Raw genomic sequence first — 19,651 nt, 5'->3', positions numbered from 1 at the left:
GTTTTAAATTGAATAAGCAAATTGTAAATAATGTGAATATTATTGATATTTAAGACAGGCGAACACAATTTCATAAATCTTATAAAAAATCAGGAGTAAATATTTTCTTTATGAAAAAGCAGTGAATTGAATAGAAAATAAGAAATTCAAAACTCTAGTCGTACCTAATACTAGTATAAATGATGAAATATATTATAAGGTGATAGAGTGTAGAAACTAACAGATATATTTGTTTAAAAAATTATAAAAAACGATTATACTTAAAAAATCACAAAACAAAAATAACAATGTCAAAATTTTATATTGGCAGAAATATAGGTACTTATGTAATTGACCAAACTGTTTTCAAATTTTTAATGTTCAAATTAGCACAATCAATACAGATGAATAAGGAAAGGAAATGTTTACAAAATTTATTAAATTATGAAGCAGTACCATCCAGAAGAATTTCTTAACACAATATTAAATGTTTGTGTTGATTATTTACAATAAAGTTATTATTATAAATCAAACCAATTATTATTTCATCAATAGTTTTCTATTTCCATCAGAGGGATTTATTAATAGTTTATTGCGCAGAAGGCATGTGACTAGTTATGAATAGATAATATTGTGGATATGAATAGCATTAATGGCTTGACCATTGCTGCGCAACCAGGGGTATTATTTAAAAGATAGCCAAGAAACTGGTTAGATTCTTATTTTAAAGATTACTCAATTTATAATAGAATGAATTGTTTAAAATTTATTAAAGCAAATTAACTATTGTTAACAATATCTGTGCAATATTGTTCCAATAGGACTTCATGCAATAGAACTACATAATTTATGTTTTTTTAATAATTATAACAACGAAGTTAGTTTCGGAGTTAATTATTAAACCAGAGATTCATTATTGACAGATTTGATATAACAAGAAAGAACTCAGAGCATTTTTTGCTATGTTTTTAGATTTTTATTAATAATAATATATTAAATGTAATCGTATCGAAAGATTGTTTATTTAACTTGCCATATTAACTCTTTTGAGAAATTTAACATTGCAGAAAGATTCAAACATTGGATACAAGAATGTTGCTTTAGCACAACTTGTTTTTTATGCGTTTTATTTATTATTATTTTATACTGATATAAAAATGGTGCATTTATCAATTCAAATCTCCCGCATAAGGTACGCCAACAAACCGACATGTCATCTATTGCCAACGTTGCGAAGCTAGAGGCAACCTTCACGTCAATTTGTCTGACAGCCACTTAGAATCATATAGAAATGGCAGGAGCAGTGTCTGTGTCAACTCTCAAATGGCTGTTTAGTGAGCATGCGAATTAGTGTTGAAATAACATGTGTTTTTATAAAAAAATAGTTTCTAAAGATATGTGATATAATGATAATTAAGTGCAATGAGTGTTTTCGGTGACTTTCAACGCGTGTGGGTGCAGCGGTTCCCTGAAAGCTCGTTATCAGCAGCTTGGGAAGAGGATGTCAGAGCTAGTTTAGATAAACATAAACAAAAAGTAATTAGCTTAAGAGAAGAATTGGAAAAGGAGGAATTGTATGTTGAATATTTAGAAAGATTATTAAGCGATGTCGAAGAATTACGTTTGAGCAAAGAAAATGATGAACAAAATGCAACGGCGCAAACGCGAGATGTCGAGAAAAATGATAAGGGACCAGATATCATTCAGGTATGTAAATAAGGCAAATGTGTTTTATTTCTAAAAATAACATTTTACATTTTATTATATATTTTTTGATGTGTTCTTGAAAATAATGACGCTTTTGCCGCTGTTTATCATTGGCCAAACAGATATATCTTGTATAATTAGATTATTGTTTACTTTTTCAATGTCACATTAGCTTACAAATAATTATACTTGTCTTACAAATTATTAAAATTGTTACACACACACATATATATAATAATTTATAAACTATTAAATTCCAATGCTAAATCCTTTTCCAAATAAGTTTCTTATAAGTCTTTCTAATACATTTACATCAGAAACTCCTATGAATTTTTATACTATTTTTAATACCTTTGATCTTACCTTACCTATGCCTTTAATATTTTTAAGTTTATATCAAAAATTATTCTTATTGACGTTATAATCATTATTATTCCAATTTTATTCAATATATCAGTGATAAATTTTGATAACATCTATTTCGATAATGAAAATTAGTCACTGATACATACTTTATTGCACAACTTTCAATATTTTCAATGTCGTCTGACAATTTAAAATAAATTTATCTTGCATCACACGAGAAAGTAACTATATATTCGCAATTATATACATATACACACACACATATATATATATATATATATATATATATATATATATAAATATATATATATATATATATATAATTTTTGGAACCAACTTTTCAAATAATACTTGCAATTATTCACTCTGTACGTTTTGACGATGTATGTGTATTATCATTCAGCAGTTCTAAAAAAAATATACAATAATTTGAACATTTTACAAAAAATTACTAAAAATATTGTAATTTAATTTTCAAAAATAATATACATTGCATACCAGGAAGTACACAAATTAAATAAACAATGGTATAATATTGTAAAATTAATTTATATATCTTCAACATGTTTATTTTCATATGTTCTTCCTGGTGTAGTTCTTATAAAAATGTTTTAACATTTCTTAGAACTGCTGAATGATGAAACAGATACAGTGCCGAAACGTGCAGAATAAATAATTTTAAGTATTTTGATGAATAATTTTATTTTGGCTTCAAAAACCTTTGGAACATAAATACATATACAATACAAAATATAAAATATTATAAGAGCTGTCCCGGCAACGACCTTTGCCGGGACAGCTAGTATAAATATATATATATATATATATATATATATATAAATGATTTAAATAAACTTTATATGTGAAAATACTCAATTTTCTTTATACAATCCTATTGAAGAACCATCATGAGTTTGTTGCTCAAAATATTTGAAAATAAAACAAGATGTGCCCATCTGTTTAGAGTTTATAGAAGGCCAAAAGTTTGTTTTATATTCAACACTTTATTTACAATAATTTTATATACAAAAAATTATATAAATTAATACAACCATTGAATTTCTTATTAGACTATCATACATTAAAATTTTAATATATAATCATGCATGATTCTGGCATTAGAGAAAAGTGTAAGTTCTTAAATTATTTCAAATATTTTTTTATTTTTTAATATGTGTTTTTTAGATTATTTTTGCATTGGACGTGTCTGTTAACTAATGACTAATATAAGATATGAACACCGTATTCGTATAAATTGAAACAATTAATGTCACATTCAGTTTCTTGACATTATGACCTGACTACGTTTATTTTTATTGGAAGTTTTATTAATGTAGGTATGCATATAAATGCAATACATTTAAATCATACAGTAGAACCCCGTTAAGACTATCATGCTTAATACGATTTCTCGATAATACGCTATTTATTATCCTTATCCGGCAAAAATTGCTTTCTCGCTTAAGACGCGTTTTTGGTTTTGTCCAGTTGTTTTTTTAAATCGAAAATGAAAATTTTTTGCATTTCTTTACGTCTCAAGGTCCTCTGAAAAGTTTGGCATACCTTAGAAAAAAATTGAAGTATGTATGTGAGTGTAGTATACATGTATGTTTATTCGGATACAAATTTTTGTCCACGATCTTGAGGGCACCGATTTAAGTAATTTGAAACACATTCGGTTTATATTGATGGAGGATGTGCTGATTAGAGAAAAATGGCAATTTAATGAAGAAATAGAATTGGCCCTAAGACGCTTCCTTGTGGAACACCTGAAAGTCGGAATTTTTCCAAATTGCAAAATGTTCAAAAAATTGCAAGATTACGGTACGGAAAGTTCAAAGATTAAGAATCTTGTAACTAGTTGAATATGCTTGTTCGCGGAATTCTCTTATCATTATATAAACAATTTTGCGAATAATTTTGCAGTCTCTCAATATTCTATGACTAAGATTTTTTACAGATGATATAATAAACTAATCTACCAAATTAATTTTCGGCTTCACAAGTGCCGTAACCGATTATGCAATTATCGATATATCATTGTAAGCAAGAAATGATATCCGGAGAAATCTTATTATGTCTTTGCTAACCGGTATGTCAATATTGCTCGGCAATTAAAAAAAACTATGCTAAGAATTATAAAACAGTTTTAGAAAATAATAAAACATACACTTAAAGTTGACTGACCGACTTTGTGTATGTTTCAATGAGACGTCCGCGAAAAGTATTTTGGACAAGGTCTTTCATAGTTTTTATAATGAATTGGTTAGTAATTCGTATTTAGAATTATAAAGCACTATTTATATCGTAATGAATTAAATTTAGATGCAAACATGTTGTGGGCGTGTCATGCTGTTATTTGTATTGCTGATAAGAATTTCATTTATGCAAATGCACTCTTGATATAAATGCTTGCAGAACCAGCAACAAGTATAAATTAAGTTATTAATATACAGTTTATCATATGAAATTAAAATGCGATGAATGAGTATGATCTTCATTTCACTGTTAGAATTTTAATAATTAATATATGTTTAATATAGTGAATTTTACTCCAACGCCCTTTCCTGGTATTACATACAGGGATTCTTCACTTTATATTGTACTTCCCTTTTAATTTTAAATATGGATAAAAGTGGTTTTCATAAATCTTTAATACTAATATCACAACTTAGTTGTAATAGTTGGCGATCCCATATTCGGAGAATAGAAATCATTGGAAAAACATGTTTTTTAAACGCAGGCGTACGAATCATAACCGCGCCAACCTTTTAAGCGTTTGAAAGTGAAAATATTCATATATGTGTCACGTAACGTTATGATTTTCTCTTCAAACTAAAATGACGTTCCGAACAGTCCAATTAACTCAAAATGTTCAATTCTGATAAAGAATAGAAATCTTTGACAATGGAGAAAACACTAAATCAGATACTGGCAAAGACAATGATAGAATTCAATGTCTTTGCGAACGAAATGACGAAATCAGTCTCTTTCTTTTAATATTACTCTATTAATCTCTACTTGTCTTATTGTTGATTGCTCATTTAAGTTAATTTTTGGTATATTTTATGTCTATACATTAATTTATGTACATGGGGAATACATATGTATTAATTTTCCGGAGGAGAAGTTTGTATTTTACCAGAAAATCTGTTTTGCTAAATTTGCTATCTTGACTTTTCGAATTTCTCTGAATCGATTGGCACTATAATTGCGACTTAGATTCCAACTGGAATTGAAACACTTAAAATCCTATTACATTATATCAAAATTATCATGTTTGTTAAAGCTTACATGTATATAATTGGTTATACATGTTATATATTATAATAAGTGTAAAATCTACTCCATTTTCTTATAAATTTGTTGTAGTTGATTTACACACATCATAGTTCATTTACTTGCTACTATACTCATTGTAGTAGATTTGCTACACTCATTATAGTAGATACTTATATAGTAGACATTTTACTAGACCCATTGTAGTAGCAACAAATGTAGATTTAATACATTTGTTGAGTTAAATTTACTACATTCATTATAGTAGATTTGCTAGACCCATTATAGTAGAATTACTACATTCATTATAGTAAATTTACTACACTCATTGTAGTAGATTTACTACGTTCATTGTAGTAAATTCACTATACTCATTGTAGTAAATTTACTAGTAGACCCATTGCAGTAAATTTACTACACTCATTGTAGTAGATTTACTACGTTCATTGTAGTAAATTCACTATACTCATTGTAGTAAATTTACTATTAGACCCATTGTAGTAAACTTACTACACTCATTGTAGTAGATTTACCACGTTCATTGTAGTAAATTTACTACACTCATTGTAGTAGATTTACTACGTTCATTGTAGTAAATTCACTATACTCATTGTAGTAGATTTACCACGTTCATTGTAGTAAATTCACTATACTCATTGTAGTAGATTTACCACGTTCATTGTAGTAAATTTACTACACTCATTGTAGTAGATTTACTACGTTCATTGTAGTAAATTCACTATACTCATTGTAGTAAATTTACTATACTCATTGTAGTAAATTTACTACACTCATTGTAGTAGATTTACTACGTTCATTGTAGTAAATTTACTACACTCATTGTAGTAGATTTACTACGTTCATTGTAGTAAATTTACTACACTCATTGTAGTAGATTTACTACGTTCATTGTAGTAAATTCACTATACTCATTGTAGTAAATTTACTATACTCATTGTAGTAAATTTACTACACTCATTGTAGTAGATTTACTACATTCATTGTAGTAGATTAACTACACTCATTGTGGTAGATTAACTACACTCAGTGCAGTACATTTACATTATGCACACTCAGTCATTTTTGTTATAATAAAACATTTTTTTAGGTTTTCTACCTAATTGTCTCTATAAATAAATATTTATAATAATCTGGAATTATAAAATTATTACTGTGAATAACTTTTCTAATTAATTTGAATATTAATCCATTTTGGGAGATAATGCATATATGTTGATAACATATTGATAGATTAGGTAATACATTGATAACTCATGAATACATGGAATATTGATTAAATGCGTTCAGTAAATTAATATGAGGATTTTCTTACTTTTATATTTTATTTTTGCAAGAACATACTTTATATTCCATACTGTGCTAATGGAATCTCATTAGAATCATGTCGTGAATCCAATGTACCGTAGGTCACCGTTGCAAATACCGAAATTCCAAAAATTCCGGATTACCGTCACAGTGGCAGTCGGATTTTATTTTTATGATGATTCAGAATAGTAATAAAATTCAAATTGGCCGTTTGTGGTGATTATATTGAACTAATTTGAATAATTAATTATTAATTTGTAAATCTATTGAGACTGTTTTGATAACTGACATAATACCTATATACTTATATACTTATTTTAACTTGTAATCGGATTCTACTATTTTATCCATGTTCCAAGAATGCTTTAATAACAAAATTAATAGCTGAATTTAATTATTGTGAAATCAAATATTTTTTTCAAAGATACATATAATTTTAATGATACATGATCGTAAAAACATTTTTATTACTCTTTAGGTTGTTATATACGTACATTTTCTTGGATGTTATTTATTTTATTGCTTCAATTTTATTTACTTACAGGATACGCACTCGGCCAAAGACTCTGAAGAAAATGCAGAAGTAATTCAGGAGGAAAGTCCTAAAAAGGAAAAGGACGAGGTTGTCAGGAGCAAGGATGATGATGTCTTACTGAGGGAGAAACGGAGGAGATCACAAGTAATAATTGATCATTTATTTATAAAATTACATTTAGGCTATATAGTAATTGTTAAGAACGTAGGCTAGCACAAACTCCCAACTTGATCGTCGATATCAAGCAGTATGGTGTCAAATTTCCACTTGAGGTTATAGATTTTAAATATAATCTCAAGTGAAAATTGCCTTTCGTGGGCATTGCTCCAACACATACACACCTACACTACTATATTTACATATCTATTTTGTATTATAGTCTACATATTAAACAGAAGAGTGGTTACTATTTGCTCCTCAAGATAAACGTTAAATTACCATTAATACTAATACATTTATTATTTTAATTCTAATGTCTTTATATTGTTTTATGCTGAGTGTTCCAGTTAATTGCAGAGAGTTATTGGATCACATGTTATTGTTTACATTTTTTTATTTAACATTAATCGCTTCAACGATTTCGTGGTTTCAACACGAACTATAAACAATAATTAAGTACATAAACAAATGCAAAGCATAAACTGATTTATGTTTAATTATGACTGAAATTATAAAATAAATAAATTTTGAACTTTAGAGAATGAGTCATATCCCACAAAGATAAAGGCACTTATGTTTTTTACATAAATGTAAATTTTGTGAAAAATTATTGTTAAATATCATAATTATTTGTATGAGAATCATAATTTGTAATCTATGAATTCTACTGACGGTTTGATTAAATATTATCTTTGGGTATCACTAAATCACGTAAAACGTATCACTTGATACTAAAATATTATTTATGTAAAACGTGTAATTTTAGTGGATACATTTATTGCTTTTGATTTGATCAGATGATATTTTTAACTTTCCATGGGATAGTTATAGTAATGGGTCGAAAATCGAAAATGAAAATTTTTGCATATCTTCACGCTTCAGAGGTTTATGAACATTCAGAGTCCACGTTTTCGGGCGCATAGATAAACCGATTTGAATGGTTAAAAAAACATTCGATTCTTATTGATACGGGGATGTTCTGATTAGTTTTTGCCAAAGGCAGATCCAGCCGTTACGGAGATACAGAGCAAAGAGTGCAGAAAATAGAAATCGAGTTTTTGAGAGAACGGAGTATCCGATTTGAATGATTGAAAAACATTCTATTTGTGATGATTGGGAGAAATGGTGATTAGTTTTTGGCAAAGGCAGGTTTAGCTATTGCGAAGATACAGAGCTAATTGTACAAAAACGGCAGTTTTTATATGGCATAATTTAGATTTTAATTTTAATTCTGGCTGAAGTTTTTAAGATCACTCATATACTTTAAATAAATATTTTTAATTCAGTTTATATAATTCTTGTATATATATATATATTAGACAATGTTACATTATCTATATTAATCTAATTTATTTGATAACATTTAATATTCCTCGAACATTTCGTCACGGTAGGGGAAGTTCCTGCAATTTGCCTTAAGGCACACCACTAGTTGTTATTTGTATTAGGTAAGGCAGTATTAAGAGATTTTTGTATTTATGTGTTGGTTTGTTGATGGTTTTCAAATTACACATCTCGAGAAACTTATTTTAGCAACAATTGTACAATTAATTTTTTTTATTTATCATTTAACATTTTTAATTTTAGGTGCACCAATGCGTGACAGAACTTTCGGCCGTCAGCCGAAGATGTGTCAGTGAAGTCCCAAGTGCGTTGAGTAACTCCGGCGGTAAACCACAACCAGAACCACGGCAAAATGACGCTTCCAACTTCGTCACTGTCATTGAAATCAATCAGCAGCAAAAGCAGCAGAATGGTGCCAAGGAGTTGCCGCCTCCGCAGATGAACAAACCGACAAAAGTCGCCCCTAAGTAAGTGACAAGTAGTATTTATTAACTTCCCTAATGTATGTATAGATACAATTTTTCGTCCACGTTTTTGGGCGCAAGGATCAGCTGATACATTTAAAAAACATTCAATTCCTGTTGATAGGGAGATGTTCTGATTAGTTTTTGACAGAAGCAGGTTCAGATGTTACGGAGATACGAAGATAACTTGACATACATTGTTACTACACTTTACTAAGATTGTGACTAAAATTTAAAGTTGGGACATTCAATAGTTTTTGAGATATGCCAGGTTGATGGGTGGTTGGCTCCGCTCTCAATACTAGTATTGAAACAGATTGTACGTTTTCAAAAATACATAATTCGATTTTGATGAAACTTGACATACATTGTCACTACACTTTACTAAATATTCGACAAAAATTTAAAGTTGGGACTTTCAATAGTTTTTGAGATATGCGAGGTCAAGTTACGATTTTTCCTATATAAATCCTGCATCAACAAATTTCTTTTACCAATCGAAGGTGGAACGCGTTAGGCTTCAAACTTTTTTTCTTTGACTAAAACTAATGTATTTTGAATAAATATTTTCGATGTTTGCTGTCATAATAGTACATTGTACACAATACTACATGTAGAGTTACCTAACAGTAAATAAGAAATTGGCAAAACAATGTAGCATGCAGATGCTAAACGAACTTACTTAACGCTTTGACATGTAACGGTCTTCTTCTACATGTTGTCAGTTAACAATAAGTAATAACTTGTGAACAAATGATGTTGATTTGAATATAAATATAAATAAATTAAGCATATGGAGAAATGGAGAAATATATTTATTTTAAGGTTCTAGAGCTTGGCCAATAGATCTACTTGAGTAGATTGTTTTTACGTGTTTTTTTCTTTTGTTTCATAATTTTTTATGATTCAAATTATTTTTATAGATACAGCTTTTTTGTAATCATCCTCTTTTTGCGAAACTTTAAACGCAGTTTTCTCAAAACTATCTTTGTAATACGATTCTCAAGATTTTTCGTTCTATTGAACCGTTGAAATTTTCAGAGAACATCTTTATAAACTTTTCTCTGGTATATACCAGCCCCCAAATTTCAAAATTTTACGATTTTTAAAAAATTAGAGAAAACCCAAATAGGTAAGAAAAATCCTAGTATATGCTATCCTTGTAGATTAAAAATTCTTATTTATTTCATTACTTGGAGGGCTGCAATCGTGGGCATGAACATGTGTCAGTTTTTTAGGAACCCCACTTCAATTTTTAAAATTGTTAACTTTTTTTTGTTTTTACTTTTTTGCTGTGCTCTTGCAACATTGATAAATAAATTATAGAAAAAATGACGGCAAAAAAAAATTATTGCCTCTTTTTTACAACGATTTTTAAGATGACCTAAAATCCATGCCTCACTAGATTAAAGTGAACTACTCAGGAGTTATCAGAATCACTCCTTTATTATTCTATTATTCTTATCTAGATATTTATTTATTTTATTCATTATTTTTATTATTTGCATTCCTAGCTGTGTTTTATATGTAATTTTAATTGCTGTTTATGATTACAAAACAAAAACAAACAAGGTTTTGAAACTATTGTAAGACCTCTTGCTGTGTTTGGAAATAATTTAAGTATCAAAATTTACTGAAATTACGATTAACATAAATAGTTCTTGAACTATCTTTAATTTTAATTCATGCAATTGTTCATTGTTTATTATTTAAAATTATTCTGCAAAGTACAAATTAATAACTAAATTCCTGGAATATTTTATACATTTTCCCATGTACTAATATTCACGTTCAATTTAACCGTGTTCTGTATAAATTAATCGCATTTTTGAACAGAATTAATATTAATTTGTTTTATATATCCGCATATTTTCGTTATATGAACAATGGCATATTATCAAGCATAGGCCTTTTCTCATACAGATACGCATATATATATATATATATATATATATAAATATATAAATATATATATTTAAATTTATTCATTGTTGACTTTTTGTTTATACAAAATAATTATTATAATGTTATCATTTACTTTTTTCTAAAGAATTTTGCACATATCTCATTCATTAAGAAGATTATTCATACATATAATCAAGATATAGAGTGAGGAAATAATAAAAGTGTTTATATTTACTTTATTATCGTTGATGCGACTTTATTGTTGATAGGTATAAAAATGATTAACACAATAATTGTGTATATTTCTTTCATAACAAAAATGTTTTGTGAGTCAACAGTCAATGATATGCTATTTATAAGAATCATCAATAAGTTATTCTTTCTTAGGCGACATGGCTGTATAGATTGCAACCCAAAGGGTTACCCTATCTTTGCGGGATGAATTTTATTATTACAATTCTGCTGTTACGCATTACTTTATGGTGGGAGGATCTAGAATGCTAGGATTATATCTTAATCGGTGCCATACGCCTTTCTTCCTATTGTCTAGTAGTGATTCATTTTTTTTATTATCGCTGGGGAGGCCTATTTTCACTTGAAAGCATATTGCTATCTATATTTTCAAGTAAAATCTGATGTCACTACCATTTGAAAACAGGCTATCCCTGAAGGAGTATCGAACCTGAAACTTGGGAGTCTATTAGCTCAAAATTAAAAGTAATATCCTTGGAAAGTTTAAGTAAATATATTTTTGATTCCAGGCCTCCTCCCAAAGTTTTCCACAAATTAGGAAATTCTCTGGAAAATGAAGACGTCAGTCCAACCTGCTCCCTTGGTAAAACAGGATCATCCTGCAGTAGTCAGTCCAGGCCAAGTAGCAGAGGCAGTATTTCTGATCGGGTAAATTAATAATAATTAGTAATGATTTATTGTTCTCTGTTGTATACGTACTAACATTTTTTGAACAGCAATCTTGTGGTGTTTTATTTTTCAAAAGGAATTGAACCTTGAACTTTGTGGTTACAAGTCCAAAGCCTTTACAACTGAGTCACAAACAACCTAATATACATAGAAATGTATTTTGAATTCATATTTAACTTTTTTTGCTATTGAGAAACTATAAATACGATGTGCCCTAAATTTAGGTTTGATAACATTTGACACTATAAATTGTAGTGTTCATAAATAATAATTTTTAATTTTACTTTAGCTTGATTCGTTTATATCATATTAGTGAACATACTTTTATTATTAATGACATAATTTAAAATTTACACAAATAAATTATTTCAAAATCATTCATTACTTTGATTAAAGTTATTCTAGAAATGTTCATCTTACTGCCATTACTTTCAACTATACCGTTCTGTTTCCCAAGATTGAAAATTAAATATTTTGCTATTATCGAGTAAGTTTTATAAACATTTTGGTTTATGAATAATAACAGTTACAAATCAAGTGGTTTCTCATTGATTATTAATTAGTGATCATTGTATGTAAAAGGTACAGTGGTCAGTACGATTTTGTAGACGTTTAATAATAATATAATTGAAGTAATTGTTACAGTAAATAAGTATGGTGAAATGTGTCGAAGCAATATATTATGCTTTATTTTTAATGATTATACAAATTTAATAATATTGATTATATGAATACTAATCGTTTCTCTCGATTATTAAAAAGATAAAGAAACGAAAAGCAACTCCATGATGCTATTACTAAACTAATAAAACTAAATGATAAAATATCAATAAAAGAATTAAATCTTAATTTTCAAATTATATAATTATAAATATTTTTGTCAATTTGAAATATATTTCTTAGGTGAAAAGCTACGAGTCGATATGCTCTCAAAACAGTGGAAAATCGATGCAAAGTCCTTCAGAAGCAAACAGCAGGTCGATGGAAAGTGGCAGCGGAACCACGGAACCATATTATGATAGTGTCCCCTTGGATGGCCAAGAAGATGGAGAATATGTTTACATTCAAGCTGGTAAAACGACATCATAATCATTGCAATCATGGAAATTAATTACATAAATAATTATATTATTGTTCTTTTATCAGGAGGATCTGCTTCGTCCAGAGATGACATATCGCCCCAAGCAATCAGTCCCTGCAGCACGTTGCCCTTGTCCGGAAATAGTCACACCAATGTTCTTGTAGAACCTGATAGTCCAGGAAAAAATTCGAATTATGTCAACATTGATTATTTCATACAGTAAGTAATATTAAATATCATTATTAACGCTGATTTATAATATAAATTAACCAATTAATCAATTATCTCAGAAATAGCTCCCGGGAGCGTACAGGAACAATGGAAACAACTACTGGAAGTTCATTGGATAGTGATGGCGAACAAGAAGGAGCTTATGACGGCGTTCCAGGAGGACCAGCAGGAGATGTACCCCCCGCTCTACTCAGGGCGATTTCTGCAGATGTTGAACATACAAGTCCGATTCCAGGAACGCCTGGATCTAATCGGAAGATCGGATCAATGGTGAGACTAGGATCAAAATTTCTAACTGCAAATACCTGATTTTAATTTTTATCAATTATGTATTATTTTAGGATATGAGTAAGCAAGAGGCCGAGCGTGTGTCTATGTATAGATGTATTATAGAAAGTATTATTAAAGGAGAAAAAGTTTATGTTGAGTGGCTCACAGTCATGATGCAAGTATGTATTATCACATTAAATACGCTATATTTCTAAACAATTCGCTAATCAGATCAATTTTCTTTTTTAAAGTATATGAAAGCAATTAAGGCTACATTAAAAACTTCCCAACCTGTGATAACTGAAGATGAGTTTGATACAATATTCTATAAAGTACCAGAACTTCATTCTCTGCATTCAAATTTTTTGGAAGGACTGCAAATGCGAACACAAAACTGGGATGGCAAACTTACAATAGGAGATCATTTCAAAATTATGGTAATATATAATAGCAAATATTTGTATCCAATGTTTATGGTTAGATGTGATTTTTATTCGAACTATTTCTATGTGTAGGCTTCCAATATAAATATATATGGCGCCTTTCTCCATAATTATGGACGTGCCAAAGATACTGTGCGAAAATGTTGCGTAAACAATTCCAATTTTGCACAAGTTACTTCCGAAATTAGATTGCAGTCTCACAGAGAACATAGTCTGAGTTTAGAAGACTTACTGCACAAACCAGTAAACAGGGTACAAATGAATGCACTAGTTTTACATGTAAGTGTTTTTATTATGTCGAACCTATCGAATTAGTATTTTACCTTATAAAACTTTATTTTTAAGGATTTATTAAAATATACACCATCTTCGCATCCCGATCACGCGACTTTAACGGAAGCTCTGAATATGACTCAACATTTTTTGGATGAGTTCAATATGATCCAAACCAAAAATATGTTTCCGGTATGTATCACTTAAGTCACTATATCATTCGTGAATCTTAGATTTAATTTAGTTTTAAAATAAAATATTGTTTTGCAGTCCGCTGATCGAGCCCAACGACGATTGGTGAAAAATTCTTTTATCGTGGAATTAGCAGAAGGTAGCAGGAAATTGAGGCACTTGTTTTTGTTCAACGATGTTATAGCATGCGCCAAGTATAAGGTATAACTTGATAAAAATTAAATGTTGATAGTAAATTATTATTATTTATAACTTTATTTTGTTTTTATACTACTGTATACATATTTTATATATTTATCAAGGCTTCTGGTCGTGAAAAATTCACATTTGAATTGAAATGGTACATACCTTTAAGCGACATTGTGATATTTGAGGAGCCTGCAGTAGATCCTAAAGAAAGTTCACCTGCCAATATAGTTTCTTTGAAATCACAAGCTTGTAATGTCAGGGACCAATTACTACTAGAAGACAAAGATGATAAGGTACGAATTACGTATATCTATATTGTTATTAAAACAGGATTGAATAAAATTGTTTGTGTTTTACTGTAGAAATCAAGACTGAGTAGCAGGTCAGAGAAGCAAAAGAAGAAACTCGCCGATCTGGAAGCTCAATTAGTGTTAGCATCTCCGAACTTAGTTTTTCGTGTCGGAAACAAACAAACTATCAGAACCCAAACATTTTTCTTATCTTCCGATTTTGAAAGGACACAATGGATCGAATCTATTCAACAGTTGCAGGTATATTTTGAATGAAATGCAACACAATCGACAATGTTTCATTACAGTTCAAATGATAATTGTTGCATTGATTTTTTAGCAAAGTTCTCAGCTCCCTGGTTCTGTAGTAGTTCCATCAATGTATGAACTCCAGGCCTGGATTACGGCCTGCAGGACATTTCTCAAGACTAATATGGGATCATACCTCATGCGAACTGGACGAGATGAAAGCTTATTGGTTGGCGATCTACATTTGACAATTAAAGATTTGACTGGTTTGGATTACCCTGCAGGTATAAATAAGATATAATTAGATGTTTATTATTAGTAGAAAAAGTAAACAAAAATATTATTATTGTTTTAGATCTATTTGTTTGTGTAGAAGTAGATTCATATGGTCATTATTTCCGCAAAGCTAAAAGTAAACTAATTTGCCGTTCTAATAATCCTACCTGGAACGAAACATATGTTTTAGAATTGGAAGGATCTCAAAATTTGAGAATTCTTTTATATGAGGAAAATCAGACAAGGCCAATGCTACGTGCTAAACATACACTAAAAGTAAATAAAATATGCATATATTTATGAAATTAATATAATTGATTGGTAATTGTAATTGATTTACATCATTTAGTTGAGTCGTACTTGGTTGCAAGAAAATTGGTTATCGCAAAGTATTGTTTTGAGAAACTGCACTTTGAATGTAATGCTGAAATTTACACCTAGTGAAGTTACTCTAAGACGAGTTCCTACTTCCAAACCCGGTGCTTTGTTTGGGGCTAAGATACTACAAGTTTGCAAGTAAATTGCATTACTTTTATAGTATATAACATTACAAGTCATTTTATTTTTTTTTCTAATTTTTTCTAATTTAATTTAAAATTTACAGGAGAGAAAAACGTGACATACCTTTTATAGTCACATCTAGTGTGAGAGAGGTTGAAAGACGAGGCATGATGGAAGTTGGCATATACAGGGTATCTGGATCTGCAACTGACTTGAATAAACTTAAAAAGAGTTTTGAAAGCAGTAAGTGGAATTTTTTTTATACATATTCATATAAGTTATTAAATTTTACATTTCTTGTTGCAGATCCTTATGAAGCTGAACAACTTTTGAAAGAAGTTGACATACATTCAGTTACTGGAATACTAAAATTATATCTTCGTGAAATGCCAGAAGCATTATTTACTGATGCTCTCTATACTAAGTTTGCAGATGCGTTTAATCTAAGCTCGGCACTCAATACAAATCGAGCAGTGGCTTTGAGCCATTGTTATGAGAGTTTACCAGTACAAAATAAAGAATGCATTGACTATTTACTTAACCATCTGATCAAGTAAGTTTTTTTCATTTCCAGTTTGCTTATGTAAGATATCAGTTAGTATAACAATGCTCTCTCTTTCCAGAGTGAATCAATACGAATCAGAAAACAAAATGTCACTGCACAACTTAGCAACAGTTTTTGGTCCAACTCTTCTTAGACCAGGAGCGAGAGCAGATTCTAAGCAAAAGGATAAATTAGCAGATTGCACAGTTGATGTCATGACGCAGGCAGGAATATTATACTGCTTCTTACAGCAGAAAGCTGAGCAGCTTCGTGAACAAGGAAGTAAATGATGAGGAATGTAAATTCAAAGAGTTTTTGATGATTTTAAATATGCCTTGAAAACAATGTTATTGTATAATCAGGGTTTGAATTTTTTGAATCAATTTATATAAACCTTTTCTTAATCCATTTTTATTTTATATATTTTAAATTGGGCAGATAAATATTCTTTCAACTTTTAATTAAAACTATTTTTGTTTTAATACCATTTGACAAATTATTGAATATTATTATCTATTTGATTTTACTATTAAAGTGTCCAATTAGATGCAGTTTTATTAATGTTTCTAAAAAAACACTCAATTATTCTATTGTGCATTTCTTTTATTCATTTATTGATTCATAAAATTTTACATTGTTTATTATAATGTGTTCTAAACACACTCTGACGAGATAAATGTTTGATTGATTGGTGACTGATTAGATCTATGCATGCGTTTTATTTATATTTATAATTATAAAAATATTATTCTTATTATATGAAGTCATTACTTCTGTATTTCATATATATATATATATATATATATATATATATATATATATATATATACACAGACTGTCCACAAAGTCAATGTCAAGTTGCACCTAAAAGCTCATATTTTCCAAAGAATGTGAGATTTTTTTTAGTATACTATCACCCTATTTCGACTTGACGTTAAGTTTTGGAACACTGTATATAAGTGTACTATCATGATAAATCATATATATATATATATATATATATATATATATGTGTATGAGAAATTCAATATTTTAAACCTAGTCTAACACTTTAATATTGCCAGTAGAAATAAATAATTCAGTCAAAACATCTATGACACTATTTGAATATTATAATGATGCAAAGACTCTGGTTATATTAAAGTGTTTTTGATATAATTTTAGTTTTAAGTTCTTTCCCTGCTCAAACTTATCATATTGTTGTAAAGTTTGAGCAAAAGATCAAACACATCAGAATGTCTATTTGTTAATTAATTCTTTTTGTGAGTATAACCTTATGATAATATATATTTTATTTTTTAAGCATTAAACAAGAAAATGTTCCTTATTACGTTACTATTTGTTAGATTAAATTAAAATAAGAGATCGACGTACAGATCTAAATTATGGAATTTTTAATTTAAGAGCATTATTAAATTTAAATAGTGCCAGATTGATGAAAATATGAATTGCATTACATTAAATATATAATACAAATATTCTATAAGAATCTTAAGCAGCGTTAAGAACTATCACAATAATTTTTATTTTAATAATCTTAATATAAATGTCTTGAAAACATAAATTTATTAAACAGAATGTTAAGAAATATGAATAGATTATACAGTATTGTTAAAATTGGCTTGCAAACTATTGATTTGCTAAACCTTCCAAAGATATCATACGATACCAGTGCATTTAACATAACGTATGTATAAAATTTTTTAAACAAAAAACAAAAAGAAGTGCCATTATCCTTATATCCTATAACAATAACAATAACATTTGCAAATGTGTATTATTTTATAATTATATTTCTAGTGTAATATTTTATTTTGCTTAGCTTATGCGAGGAAAATAGTATATTAATAATACAGTTGCTTTGAATTTACATCTTTATAATGAACATATAATATTGCGTATGCTAATTCTAAATTCATCAACAAAATAACCATTTTATATGAGATATATCAGTTAATAATCAGTATACACCAAATAAATGTGTAGTCGTTAATTATAAAATAGCTGTAATGTTAAATAATCAATATTCTGGCATATAATTGATAGTTGGAAAGCCAGCTAATCGGCAGAGGTTTGAAAATGCATATTTATAAAAAAATTCTATGATTGGGAGATTATTTTCCAAGAGTACTGAAACTCATGTGCAATACATTGAGTGTATTATAATGCATTTTTCTTATTATTCTGCTGATTTCTTCCTCAAAAATCATATCAATCTGAAGTGATTGGATGTGGCACGTTGTTCCCGAAAATTTTTTACCCGTTTTTTCGATAAATCGAGAGTATTTTTCCAAATTTATACGTTTTTCTACTGTAAATAAGGTGTATTAAGTATTTGTGTAGTATTATGGTATTTCAAAGCCAGTCGTAATTTTAGATTTATCATGTAGTTTTCTATAAGAATGAAATTGATTTGACATGATCAAGTATTATTTTAAATTGTGGATGTATTATTTGATTTATAATATTCTTAGGACATTATGTACACTTAATATTACAAAGTACATTTTACCGTTTATTTTATGAATAGCGATTAAAAAGATCATGAGTCATAAATTCTGTGCACAAATTTAAAATCTAATCTACTCATATGACTTTCTTAAATGAAACGTTTTTTTTGGACATCTATTTACCCTTATATCATGGCTATTCATATTTTTTCAATTTAATATTTAGAAAGGTTTTATATCTTTGATGTTCTAAGATACATTATAAACATAATAATGCAATTTAGATTTATTTTTGTCTGTTCCGCGTTTTTGTATTCATTATAAAACACGCTGGTGTTCTGTAGACATTCCAATTGATGAAAAAAGTTTAATAAGTGACGTTAATAAGTTGAATGTTATTATATTGAGAAATTTCGTATAAACATATTAGTGTTAAGATTAGTGGTACATGAAATTTATTTATAATAGAGGAACCACAATAAATATTCTGAAACATTGATTCATTATATTATCATTCATTCACGCTGCTAATGTAATTTATTTAAACTTAATTTTTATGTAGATATATTTTTAACATCAATCAGAACTTAATGAGTTCTATAAGATTTTATGCTGACTTCTTAAACGTTGTAGCTTTCTATGGATGGAAACCCAAACGTCGCCCTATCTCTATGTAA

The 19,651-nt window shown here is 28.6% G+C and overlaps 1 protein-coding gene and 1 pseudogene across 1 annotated transcript; one reads left to right on the top strand and one right to left on the bottom strand.

Moving 5' to 3' along the window:
- LOC113383231 overlaps positions 1-19,651 on the bottom strand; it is a 209,939-nt pseudogene that overhangs the window by 97,573 nt on the left and 92,715 nt on the right.
- Positions 1,277-16,956, top strand: LOC113383230 (active breakpoint cluster region-related protein). Its single transcript, XM_026621481.1, has 20 exons — positions 1,277-1,686; positions 7,202-7,336; positions 8,939-9,162; positions 11,826-11,964; positions 12,889-13,057; positions 13,132-13,285; positions 13,357-13,567; positions 13,639-13,746; positions 13,819-14,004; positions 14,083-14,289; positions 14,356-14,475; positions 14,554-14,676; positions 14,778-14,957; positions 15,027-15,215; positions 15,295-15,487; positions 15,559-15,755; positions 15,829-15,995; positions 16,084-16,223; positions 16,287-16,533; positions 16,604-16,956. Exons 1-20 carry the CDS (start codon positions 1,402-1,404, stop codon positions 16,812-16,814), a joined length of 3,585 nt encoding a protein of 1,194 aa, XP_026477266.1. The 5' UTR covers positions 1,277-1,401; the 3' UTR covers positions 16,815-16,956.

The sequence above is a fragment of the Ctenocephalides felis genome, unplaced genomic scaffold (assembly GCF_003426905.1).
Source record: "Ctenocephalides felis isolate EL2017-DRISC unplaced genomic scaffold, ASM342690v1 CF-g0.4_SCAFFOLD_03570, whole genome shotgun sequence".
Lineage (NCBI taxonomy): Eukaryota > Metazoa > Arthropoda > Insecta > Siphonaptera > Pulicidae > Ctenocephalides > Ctenocephalides felis.
Note: the sequence above shows the minus strand (reverse complement) of the source record. Positions and strands in the feature narration are given on the sequence as shown.